The 12803-nt window shown below is 39.4% G+C and overlaps 1 protein-coding gene across 1 annotated transcript in view; it reads right to left on the reverse strand.

Moving 5' to 3' along the window:
• SMPDL3A (sphingomyelin phosphodiesterase, acid-like 3A) overlaps positions 1-11400 on the reverse strand; it is a gene marked incomplete at its 5' end in the record, with an annotated part of 12250 nt that extends 850 nt beyond the window's left edge. The window contains 6 exons of the mRNA XM_009702938.1: positions 952-1076; positions 3028-3208; positions 4360-4538; positions 5835-5931; positions 8941-9085; positions 11187-11400. Of these exons, the coding sequence (XP_009701240.1) occupies positions 952-1076; positions 3028-3208; positions 4360-4538; positions 5835-5931; positions 8941-9085; positions 11187-11400 (941 nt within the window). The remainder of the gene's footprint in view (positions 1-951; positions 1077-3027; positions 3209-4359; positions 4539-5834; positions 5932-8940; positions 9086-11186) is intronic.
• Positions 11401-12803: the final 1403 nt, after the last annotated feature.

A 12803-nucleotide genomic window follows, 5' to 3' on the forward strand; every position in this document is an offset into this window, starting at 1 on the left:
GCCACAAAAGGCAGCAGCAGCAGTGTTAAAGGTCTTTCCTGTCCAAGCTGTAAACCAAACTCCACTACGCTCATGGCTGCTTCAGGAGTGGGGCAAAAGGGTGAGAACCAGAAGTTTCTTTCCTGCGGGCATTGCTTGAAGGGCAGAATGGACAGATAAAGAATGAGAATTTCAGGGAAAGGGAGATGGAGATGCAGGAGTGCAATCTCCACAAGAAAGGAGCAGCCTGTATTAGCATAGGTCTCCAGAGAGAAATCCCAGTCCCAGTCAAGCTGCATTGTCACTGAACTCAGAAAGGTTGAGATTTTACCCAGAATTACAGAGACAATATCTGAGTCATTCAGAGCTAAAATAATTACACAGAATTCACTTTATCTCCAAAATCGCATGAGACTACAGGATAGAAGTATTCTACTTTTTTCCTTCTAAATTTATCTATACTTTCTTACAAAAAGTATGAACACTATATAGGAAGGTGCATGATTACAAAAGACATCACAGGGTTAAAAGTGCTTTTCTTCATCTGCTCTCCTACACCCTTCAGAAGCATTCCACGGACTGCATCCCAAAGCTCAGGCTATCACCAGCAAACAACACTGGTATGTAAACAAGCCCAGGATTTAGGTGAACTGCTTTCACCGTTGCAGAGCTCCCTGCAAATAGTTTTAGGATTCTGCCCAGAAAATTTCTGTCTGTCTTTGATTCTACATATTCCACAGGGAATATTCTACAGAATATTCCACAGGGAACAGAAAGTACTGGGTAATCCTGCAGGCTAAGAAAGACTGACCAAGTTCTCTTTCAGATTTCCTTTCCTTTGCCCAGGAAATAAAATAAGAACGAGCACCAAAGTTCCACCAATAGCCATACTACTACAAAGGCTGACATCACGCTGTAATTTTTAATGACACTATATTAAGTCTTAAACAATGCTTTAAAATCTTTACTTACCAGCAAGCTATAATCAAGAAGATCATATTGATACAATCTGACACCAGGGTTATTGGACTCCATTTGCCATACATTCTTCACTGGGGTTACAGCAGGTGCCACAAACAAGGAATTCACTGGCTTTTCTGCAGGAAGAGGGAAGATGAGGAAACAGTTTCCTTTCAATCATTTCTTCCTCAAACAAATGTTTTTGTAAAGAACCAACAAAGCAAGAACGAGAGTGAGCGGCTTAGGTACCTTTGCATTTTTTTTTCCCTGGATTAGCTACATCACTGTGAACTCCTTCTATACTTCCACCGGATAAACCAAAATCTGTGTAAAATACCACAAAACACATTCCAGTGTGTACCAGCTCAGTTTGTCTATACTAGACCCTTCCCACCAATTCAGCTACCTCTGCAAAATGGTCTTGCCTATACCTAAGGTCTCTGTATTTTGCATATTTCTACTGAAGAAATATTCAGAACTTTCAGTTGCTGTCTCCATGTTATATTTTACATGTTGCTTTAGGTATTTTTTGCTTTATGGATTTATGATGTTATTAGAAACACTGGGGTATCATCACCTGACCCTGACTTCACTCATCTAGACTAGGCAAGCACCCAGTATGTGAACCCAATCTTTACAGCAACTGAAACATGAGGATGTACACGGGTTTTAATTAGACAGAATATGCAGGTAACTATATTTAGAGGTTCTCTGTGGAACAAAAAAGCATGCCTAACTATTCCTTTCTGTGACAACATCACAGCAGTAACATCACAAGGTCAGTCACCACATATGAGCAGAAGCTTTGAAAGCTTGGAAATCAGTAGATTCTTTTGGAGAAGATAAAACTGAGCTCTGTATCTCAGTACACCGATGTTGGCTACAATATTAGATTTATCTTGCATTCTCTGGCATTTTGTCAAGAGGAAAATGGCATGAACAGAAGACAGTCTAAAACTGTACAGATAAACACAAACTGTATTTAACTACATGCAATTTCACTGTTTAAATTTTTGTCAAAAGATGTAAAATTATTAAAATACTTTGGAAGTAGTTACTTGCACATGCAAACTGTAAAAACAAGGGACCAAGATCAGTCTGTCCTCAGCGAAATCTGCGGTAGATGTGATGACTTCATGCACGAATGGGACAAGGTACCAAGATACATAGGTATAAGACTGCCTTGAATATAACTTAAAAAAATGTTAAAAGCCAGTTCTTTGACTGGGGCTGGATTCCTTTTTACTGGAGATTAATTCCATTATAATGCCATGTAAAAAGGTAAATGATTTAAAATACTGTTATCCCAGTCAGCATTTTGGGCATTGTTTTTATGAGTTCATATAAAACACAGACAAAGAGCCAATTAATATTTGGGCTTTTTACATAAACCAAAGCAATAGATCTCTCATTGTTCAATGGAACAGACACAAATGCTTAACCAGTTACTTGTTAGACCTATCTTCTGTCAGAGATGTTAAGAGTGCTCCATACGGCCATGCCCATGCATAAAACTAAGGGATTTCAAAGCATTAAACATTATTTTCAAACCTGGGTGCTTTTCTTGAAGGGAAATTAGCTGATCTGAGAGATGCAACAGGCAGAGACTTTCTTTCCCCTGCCTCCTGCTTACCCTTATCTTAATTAACTTTGAAGCAGCAGGGAACTCAGCAGAGAGGCACAGTAATGATGCAGGAAACACAAGAACATAGAGCATGTCTAGTTGGCCTGAGAACATTCCCTTTGACACATTACACAATAGCAACTGGCTAGTATAATTTGCCCGTGTCACTGAGAGAGTGGAGAGGAAAGACTAGAAATTCTTGTCTAGGCATAATCATTAATTTAAAAAAAAACAGGAAGCTTGGGGAGTCTCTTCTGACTTCAACATAAAAAGACAGTCTGCCTTGCAAGGCTCTCTCCAAGAAAAAATTGAGAGTGTGTGAGGCTTTAACTCTTGTAGATAAATAGCAGTTTTTCCGAATTTCCTAATTTATAGCAGAGGGTGATTAGTAAGAAAATGCAAGAAAGTATTAATTTGCTTTTAATCAAGAAGAAAAAGATGAAGGATTCAATGAGCATTATTACCTTCTTCATCCAGGAGGACCATGATACTATCCCTATGTGTATGTCCAAAAAACTGCCCCGCAATAACGCTACTGTATTTGCGAAAAATCTTTACCAGTCTCTCATTGTAATGCTCCCTGATAGCTGTAGTATTCCTTGCAAATGGCAAGTATCCTATCGGTACATGTCCTATTATATATACCTAAGGAATGAGATACAGAAAGCACAATTAGCACCTTCATTTGAAACTTATACTTTTAGCTGTGACTTAGAGATGGTTACCACAATTTCATAATGATGCTATCTCAGAAATGGCATTCTGAAAACTATAAATCACAACGGTTTTGTTATACAAAATACAAACAGTAAGAATGTTTACATTCATAATGAGAAAAAATAAACAGATTTTTTTAGTGAATTCAGTATATTCTTAGGAAAAAAGTTCTGATAAATCTATGTGTGATTTTAGGCCAAAGGAAAATTTGATCAATTATTTCAAATGAAAGAATAAGTTACTAGGGCAATCCTTATGATTTGGCATCTCAAGGGCATAGTAAGAAAAACTTATGTTAGAATATTACAGAGCCTGCATGGTCAGAGTCACCAGAAACATGGAAGCACTGGTTAAAACCCCCCTGTTGGAGGTCAAGACTTGGTTCCAACTGCACACACCAACTAATACGCTGCAGAGTTTTATGAGGAAGGGAAATCTCTCTTTCTCCCAACTGTAATATAATATTCTTAAAATTACAACACCACAGCAAAATGTAAACATGTTTCAAATTAAACACTTTTTCTGGTCAGATGATGATCCAATCCTCACACCAATCAATCAAACATGAGCCAACAATTTACAACCTCACTTCAAAATGTCAGTATTATAAGACAATTCATTGTAATGCAATTGCTGCAGCTTGGCTAAGTTTTGTCGTTGACAAACTCCTTTCTAATTTCTATTTTTGATACTTGTGATTACATAAAAATGAAAATGAAATATGCTAGCTTTTGTTGCAGGCCAAGGGTGCACATTTTAAAATTAAAGGCTATGAGTAAAAAGAGTCAGAAACAAAAGTGAAAGTATTAAGTATTCTCATCCCGGCTTCTATAGTATTCTACATAATAGGAAAGAAAAGGTATTTGACTGCTCAACTATTTTATTAATTGTTGTAGTATAAAGTGCATATTCAAGGAAGAATTATTAAAAAAAATAAATTTTGATATTGCAGTATCTTTGGCAGCATTAATATTCTTCTAGAATCATGTTTATATTTTCATTGTCTCTACTACTTCTTTATTTTTTTCTTTTCAAAGTTTAAACAAATAATGCTGATGGGTTCTGTGCACAGCCCCTACCTTTTCCCTCTTTTGTGAAGCGGTTTCTAGTATTCCCTCCAGCCAGGCAAACTGGTTGGCTGGGTCAGTGATATTCACAGTTACGCTGTTGGGGCTGTAATATAAATTTGTGTTCAGGCTGATTATCCTGAGCAGTTGAGAGCTATCACTGGATTCAAACAGCTGTGTGTAGAAGCCACCTGTGAAAATAAGACCAATATCATCTGAAAAATGAAAGGCTTCAAAGCATGACTTCAGAATGAAAGCACAGCACTGACAAAATACCCAGCCTTACTCTTTCTAATAAAATAGAATATGGCATGTTTATTCAAGCCATGCATCACCTTATCACAACAGAACATCTTAAGAATCTGTTCTCAGCAAGATTTTAGTAGGAGAAGTTGACACTGAATCTTTTATGAATTCTTGCCTGTAATTGCCTTTGTGTTTATTTGACAGTTTTCAGACACAATTATCCAACTGACACGAAGAAGCACCCTGTAACATTTCTTCCACACTGAGAGATGCAGTAATTGTTAAAAAGTCCACATTTCTTGAAATACTGCAAACATATAGGTTCCTCCAAGAAGAACTATTTGAGTTTAGTAGCCTTGTACTTTGAAAGTCATTTAACCTCAAACTGGAACATGATGAAGAGTAAAGCTCATGTTTTTCAAGCCAAGCTCCTGAAAGTCTCCACGGCATACACAGTTTCTTCAATGAGTGCAATTTCATAGTTCATGGACTTCAACAGAGCCATGGCAACAGAGCTATAATTATATACCTTAACTTAAGGTCTGCCCCTTTGAGTTTTATTTTTCCCGTTAAAGTTTCTACTTCCACTCTTACCCAGAGTTCTTTCTCATTCAGGACACAAAAATACAAATTAAACTTCCAAAGCCCTAATGTTTGAGTGGATTGGAAAATTGGGTTAAACTTTTCAGTCCTTTGCTAAAAAGAAAAATCATAATTAGGATATCAATAATCTCCCAGTTTATTAAGTTGGACACAAATATGATGAAATTAGCAGTATAATCACCAAGACTATGTGTTATCATAGCTTGAGCAAATATGTGCTTATTCAATATGCTCTGAAATACATATAGTATCAAAACAGAAACAGCATTTAATCAATTCTTATGATCAAATTTAAGTCTTTTTGTGCATCATACGCCTTTATCTAAAAAGTATTATGAAGTCTTTAAGGCAGTAAGATATTTCACATGCATTGGTACAAAGCCAATAATATTGTACATGTTACAAGAAACAATAATTATTGCATCAGAATAGAATAAATGTACCCCAAAGATAAGCATTGCTATTCAAAAAGACAAGTAACTTCTTCCAGGAGGAGCATTAGTAGACAATCTATTGTGCTGATTCATCCTACAAGACTTAGCTAAACAAACGGGACTTAGCTAAACAAATGAGACAGATCTATAGAAACATTAACTCTCTAAGCCTTACCTTTACAATGCATTACTGGCTTATTTTACCTTTTCGGAAAGTATTGATTGCTTCATCAGTTAGCCAAGGTTTCCAGAAATCTGCTACAGCATTGTAAACTTCACTGGTAGTTACAGGAAGCTGATCCTGTGAGAGAGCAGAATCTGCCTAAGTCTTAGCACTTGGACACACAGACAAAAAAAATCACTGAATTATCCCACCTGACCTCTCGCATAACACATAAGTGAATCCAGTCATCAGCAGGAGGAACTCAAGAAAGGAAGAAAACTTCCAAACATCCAGTATTGATGATCAGGAACAAACGCCTGAACTTAGAACTGACTGTATGGCCTTGTTAATGCATTGATAAAGTAATGCCAGAAATATTTCAGGCCTTGGGAGCACAGTAGACAGGAAAACAATACATTCTGCAAAATTAATAAACTGAAGATTCAAAGTCTAAAAATAAAGCCTCTTGGAGGAAAAGCTTGAACATAAGCTTCTTTTACGTAAGATGAATTTTTCAAGCGACCTGGGGTACATACCAGCTCCCCAAAAACTCCACTATGGCCCTCAGAAACATTCTGGTGAAATTCACAAATATTTCCACGCTATCCTGTAGTTCTAGTAACAAGGCATTTAAAACATAAAAGAAAACTTTTGCCAGTGTTTTCTCCCACCGGCTCTAATTAGGACTGTAGCACTCTTCAGTCTGAGCCAAGCAATGCTCAAACGCCGCAGTCTGGTACGAGCCATGCTCTCATCTAACCCTGCCAGGAAGATCCCAGCCTGTCCTTGCCTGTCCTAAAATATGTGCGTGGATTCTTGCTGCCAGAAGAAAAAACAGAGGTTGAAAAATAGGAACAGTATTACAGTGCATGTTTTCTTAAACATTAAATTTGACCTTTCTAAGATCTTTGAAACTAAACCTACATTATTAGAGGCTTAGGCGCTAAGTCTCTGTCTAGGAGCAGTGCAATCAGAAGTCTGTTCCGACTTTTGTTGCTTGCAGTGCACAGATACCAGCTATTAAGAAAGCTTTGAGCCATACGAGTTCAGCCAGAGCTAACAGTCACTAACAGACATAGCAAAACCTGATCTCAGATAAGCGGCCTGAAGGTGGTTTGGCCCCAGGCAAGTCTGTGCTCTGTGAACTTGGGGATTACACAGCAGTTCAGCAATTTGTTTTAAGCAGGGGCAAGGATGTGAAACAAGTAAGACTATGCAGAAAGATGGAGGGCACTATATATGATCTGAAAGGTACCCTAATGCTCAATTAACCCGAGTAGTATTTTTAACAGGCTGTGCAAGAAAAACTACCCAAGACCATTACATTGCTAAGACGGACAGGTCAGAACACAACAAAGAGCAGTAAAATTCTTTGGCGTGGGGTGAGTGCGCAGCTTTCACACTTGCTCTGCAACAGCTTGCAGCTTGTGGCTTGCTCCACATCGCTTCCAGTCTATGGGACATTTGCCAAGTATGTCCATATGAAAAACAGAATTGGCATCAACAGCAAAAAAAAAAATAAATCCAACAACCTGAAATGACCCCATAGTGGGGAATTTCTGAACCCACGGTCTTTCTCAAACAGTAACAGAGAAGTATGTCAGTTCTGCGCATTGGTGAAGCCTGCCATTTCAAAGCAAAGTATCACAGAAATACTCCTGTGTGGTTTTGTGCAGAGAGAACTACAACAGTTACTCCAATCAGCAGCCCTGCTTCAACATACTATTTGCTGCCCATTTGCCCCTCCTGAACACCTTTTTTCTATCTTCAAATTTAATTTCACAAACAAAACTCCTATTTGCTGGAAAAGCCACTACATTCTTTGTCTACAAGGTTACTGTATACAGTTTTTTTCTTCTATATCAAAGGAGACTGCCAAACAACAACTATTCTCTGTTAAGACTTTTTAAAAAAAAACAAAATAGAATTAAAACAAAATACTGAGCGAGACTTCACTTAAGGTGTTATTTACCAAAATACTTTACCAGTGGTTTCTGGTAAACCAGCCTGGCCCCCTGTCAGTGCATATGACAAGCTGAAGCTATATCACCAGAGCAGGAACACAAGAGACTGAAGTCCCAGCCTGGTTTGTTCACTCACATTTCCAAGATGTGTTCAGCTCTTATTTTGCCTCTCACATTTCCCTTTCCCCTCTCTGAGCACCTCTGTTCCTCCCTGATTTGGGAATCACTAACTCCAGCAATGGTGCAGGCAATGATACAATCACCTACTACACCAAGATACACCCTGATAGGCCTAATGAGTAACACAGACAGCTGGAATAAAAGCCTTTCGGGGTGCGAAGGGGTGCTACTGAATTCCCATTAGGCATTTCAAACAAAATATTTTAGTTGACCTGCTCCACATCCCTTCCGATCTCCTCAGATCCAATGACAGAATTTGCTTCTCAGTCCTGTGTGCTGCCAGATCAACCTGCAATACACTTTAAAGGACACCAGAAGCAACTGTTTACTTCTGAGCTGCGCCAAGAACAATACGTGCAGAACACTGAAAGTAAAAAAGCACTGTCCTCAGCTGCAATGGCCCACATACCCAGTAAATCATCAATGCAAATATTTCTAAGTATCCAACAAGGAAAGGAAAAAAAAAAAAGAGAACCATATTTTTAATACTGGCAAAACTATGGGAACATTACAAAAATTCTGCCATTGGTCTGATTAAAAAAATTCAGTGATGTCAGCAGACAGATTTCCAGTCGGCCTTTCAGTAGGCCTTGAATCTTACCACAGGCTCACAGATCCATTTCGGATGTCATTTCTGTTAGATTAAGTTATTGTACACACAGGCATGACTGACACAGCAAGAAAAAAATAAGTGTGTATTAACTATGATGAGACTTGGTGGTTCTAAGCCATGAGGAACTATTAGCAGTAAATTTGCATGACCTCAGGCAACATACCTACTTTACCTGTCATCAGCCTTTGCTTGGGTAACACCACAGAGAAAGATGTACTTTCTGTTCCTGACTGAAACACTTTATAATTTTAAATGCTAATTGGAAAATTGTAGAATACTGTTTCCAGAATAATAGTTACACAAATTTAACTCTTATTTTTCACACCTGCTTTCTGAGCTGTTAGTAACACACTCAATATGATACATAAATAAATTTCTAACTTGTTTTACCTGTGGCCAGTAGTCATGATTGCCCAAGGCTGGGAAAACCTGAAGATCTGGAAAGAAATTACGAATTGTAGAACTCATATTGCCAATGATGCTAATGACCAACTTTGTGGAGAGTTCTTTTACAGGAACATGAGGAGGGCTATCTCTGAAAAAGGAAAAGACTATTAACAAAGGTTTATTAGCAACATAAGCAAAGGCAAAAAATTCTGCGAACACATCTACATTCTAGCATGTAATACTACTATGGACTCTCTAATTAAAATCATAGAATTGCCTGAAAGGCTCTCTGCAAAGGCTTTTTGTTTTTAAAAAAACCCAAATGGACTAATGTTTATTCTGTGATTCACATTTATCATAACTAAGATTTCTTGGAAATTAAATTAATTCAACTCCATCATTTTGAGCTACTGTGCAGTTTGGGTTATGTATCTTCTGTCATCTGCACAACCTTGTAAGTTTATGTTGTGGTTTAACCCCAGCCACCAACGAAGCACCACACAGCTGCTCATTCACTCCTCTTCTCCCCCAGTGGGATGGGGAGGAAGATCAGAACAAAGGTAAAATCCATGGGCTGAGGTAAGAACAGTTTAATAATTGAAATAAAATAAAGTGTAACAACAATAACAACAATAATGATAATAATAGTAATGAAAAGGGAGGTACCAAAAAGAGAGAGAGAAATAAAACCCAAGACAGACAAGTGATGCACAACACAACTGCTCACCACCTGCTGACCAATGCCCAGCCCATCCCCAAGGAGCGATCGGCACTCCTCTGCCCAGCTCCCCCAGTTCCTATACTGGCCATGACGCTCTACGGTATGGAATATCCCTTGGGCTGGTTGGGGTCAGCTCTCCTGGCCGTGCTCCCTCCCAGCTCCTTGTGCCCCTCCTCGCTGGCAGAGCATGGGAACTGAAAAGTCCTTGACTTAGGGCAAGCACTACTTAGCAACAACTAAAACATCCCTGTGTTACCAACAGTATTCTCATACTAAATCCAAAACACAGCACTGTACCAGCTACTAGGAAGAAAACTAACTCTATCCCAGCCAAAACCAGGACAGTATATTTTTTCCATTTTAACAACATCCTGTTGAAAAGGAAGTAGAATAATGTTAAGTGAAATAAATTAATCACTTGTCTTTACATATTCCTATTTCTTATCACCCTTCCTCCAGCAAAATTAAATGACATATATAACCTTTCCAACAAAAAAGGCCCTGTCATTGATACACTAGTTCTCACCAATACTGAAAGATACTAATCTCTGACAAATTATCCATTGATGTATATCATAAGAAATTACCTGGTGGTAGAATGGAGCATTTTGCTATGGTAGAATAATGCTATCTTTTATGAATACTATAGAAGGTAACAGGACATGGTACTGTCGAGCTACTCATGTCTCCCTTTCACACTTTTTTCTCCAGTCCCACTGCTAAGGCACACAGAGCCTCACAGGTAACACCTGTGTGAGAGAGAGTATTTTCTAATTTTCTAGTCATTTTCTAATAAGGAAGATCAGTACAGAAAAGGTAAATGTTTTACTCAACAGGGGACTGCACACATCCGAAATACTGCAATGAGGAACTGGGAAACCACACTTCGTGTAGGAGCACATGCAGCTATGAGTGATAATAATGAACAGAGAGACAGCATCTACAACATCATTATCCTCCCCGCACCAGCCTCCCGATCTAGAATTCATACAGGCATCGAACCTAAATGATAACTTTATACACTCTAAAAAAAAAAATAGATAAGCTATACTATTGCTTCATTCTAGTTACCTCTTACAGAAGCAAATAAAATGTAGTTAAAGGGTATCTTCTAAAAAGGGATGCACTTTAGATTTAATGACCTTAAGACCTACAAAATCCAATACCTCCCATGGTAATATATTCAAGTCAGTTATTCCTCTGACCTTTCTTTTTGCTTTTCCCACTTCCCACCCTCCCCCCTCCATTTCTATTAACTTACACTAATACAGTTATGTGCTAAACGTCCCAATGAACAGTCCAACAATATCCAGAAATTATTACAGAGATCAAAATCTGTTCCTGAGGACTTCTATTCTCAGTCTTTCACTTATCAGCTATTCGGACAACCTAAGGGAACTACTTAAAAGTAGCACTTCTGAGATACTAAATTCAGATCTGTTGGTGCAAATATAAACTTGTAAATTACTGCATTATATGGTCATCCAGCTGTTAAAAGCTTTAACTGCAGAGTGACTTGAACACTTACCCCGTCCAAATCATGAATGAAACCTGCTGTTTTGAATCCTTCATGAATGCAAACGCTGACAAAATAAGTTGATATGGAGAATCACACAAAAAGTCTCCAAAAGGGCCTGGGTTGGAGGCATTGGCTCCTTTGGAAGAAGAACAAACTTTGGTGCGATCAGGGGTAATGTGGTAAGTCGGATCTAAATGTAGGTCAGATACATGCCAGAACTGCCCTGTTTTCAGAAAACAAAGATTAAAGAAAATGCATTATTTGCATTTCAACTGGATATAGCTGGGTAATGCCAAGTTTGCTCCAGTTTGTCTACTGCTATTCCTGTTTCAAGTTTTGAAAAGGAGAATCAATTTAACAAATTGTTGATTAGCCCGTCTGGTAGGTGTGGGCAAGTTCTGCATTCCTGACAAGGGTCCTTCACACAGACTACTTAGAAAAACTGAAAACAGAAGCAGAAGCTTAGGTTTAAGGTATTCAGCAGGGAAAAAAATGGAGGTTGGTAGGGACTGGAAAATTAGCTCCTTTTCATTAATAGCAGTCTGGAAACTGGAGAGTAGAGGAGGCGATAGAAGGACTTGTCCACTCCACCTGAAAAGAGAGGGAGTTGCATTTTAATTATTTTTCCAGACCTTCCCTGGCCGGAAGCAACTGTGATCTTTTGATCTTTTGATCACAGTCCAGAAGGAAAGGTAAGAAATAGTATGTGTGCAAAAATGTTAAAGCTCTTCTCCTCAGCAGCTGCAGGGCAAGGAGCCTGGGCTTCTCCCCAGGGAGGTATGTCAGCCTTTCCTACTCACTGCTTTCCAGGCTGACAACATTCTCAGCCACTGCTCCTTAGCACTGCATCGATAAAGGAGCTCAGAAGTGTAGGAGTACGGTGAACAAGATGAATTAAGCTTGTGTTAGACTACCAGCCTTCAAGTTTCATGTAAAATACGAGTAATTTCTTCCTGTCAGTTTCGAAGCACTTAGAAAAGGCCGGCATGTATGGAGGTAGTGGTTGTGAAACCAGGACAGATTTTTTCCTAAGGTCACATGCTCAGTCTGTGGCAGAGCAGGCACCACGCGAGCGCACTCCATGGAGTTTTATTTCAGGAAGCAAAGACCAGCAGCGCTCTTCAAAACCTGTAAAACTGTGACTCCTACCAACAGGAGACAGAGAAAAGCCTGCACACCGCGGCGTGTTTGGTCCGAGGCAACAGTGAGTCACAGGGAATGAAAATCCTGTGGAAACCATTTCGGAGCACTCTCCTGCGTACGCTACCGTACGGCAGACCAGGCCAGGCAGAACACGCGTGTGTTTGCTGGCAGCACAGAAACCAAATTTAACGTGTGCAGTGCGTGCCTCAGACAGCGCACCAGAGGCGAGGCAGGGCAGGGCTCACCTTATGTGCCAGCCTACCCTGCCTAACCAAATATAAACCCCATGTAACCCCCTATACCTGAATAGCGATGTGTTTACTTCTCTAAAAGTCAAATGAAGTTGAAGCCAGCTGGGACAGGGAATACCCCTGCGGCAGTCCATGTGCGGGCAACAGTGAGAAGGGGAGGGAAAGAAGGTGCAAGAGGGGAGCACGTCCCCCGGGCCTCCCCCGCCCTGGCGGCACGGCGGGGCGGGCGGCG

The sequence above is a fragment of the Cariama cristata genome, unplaced genomic scaffold, assembly GCF_000690535.1.
Source record: "Cariama cristata isolate BGI_N322 unplaced genomic scaffold, ASM69053v1 scaffold13806, whole genome shotgun sequence".
Lineage (NCBI taxonomy): Eukaryota > Metazoa > Chordata > Aves > Cariamiformes > Cariamidae > Cariama > Cariama cristata.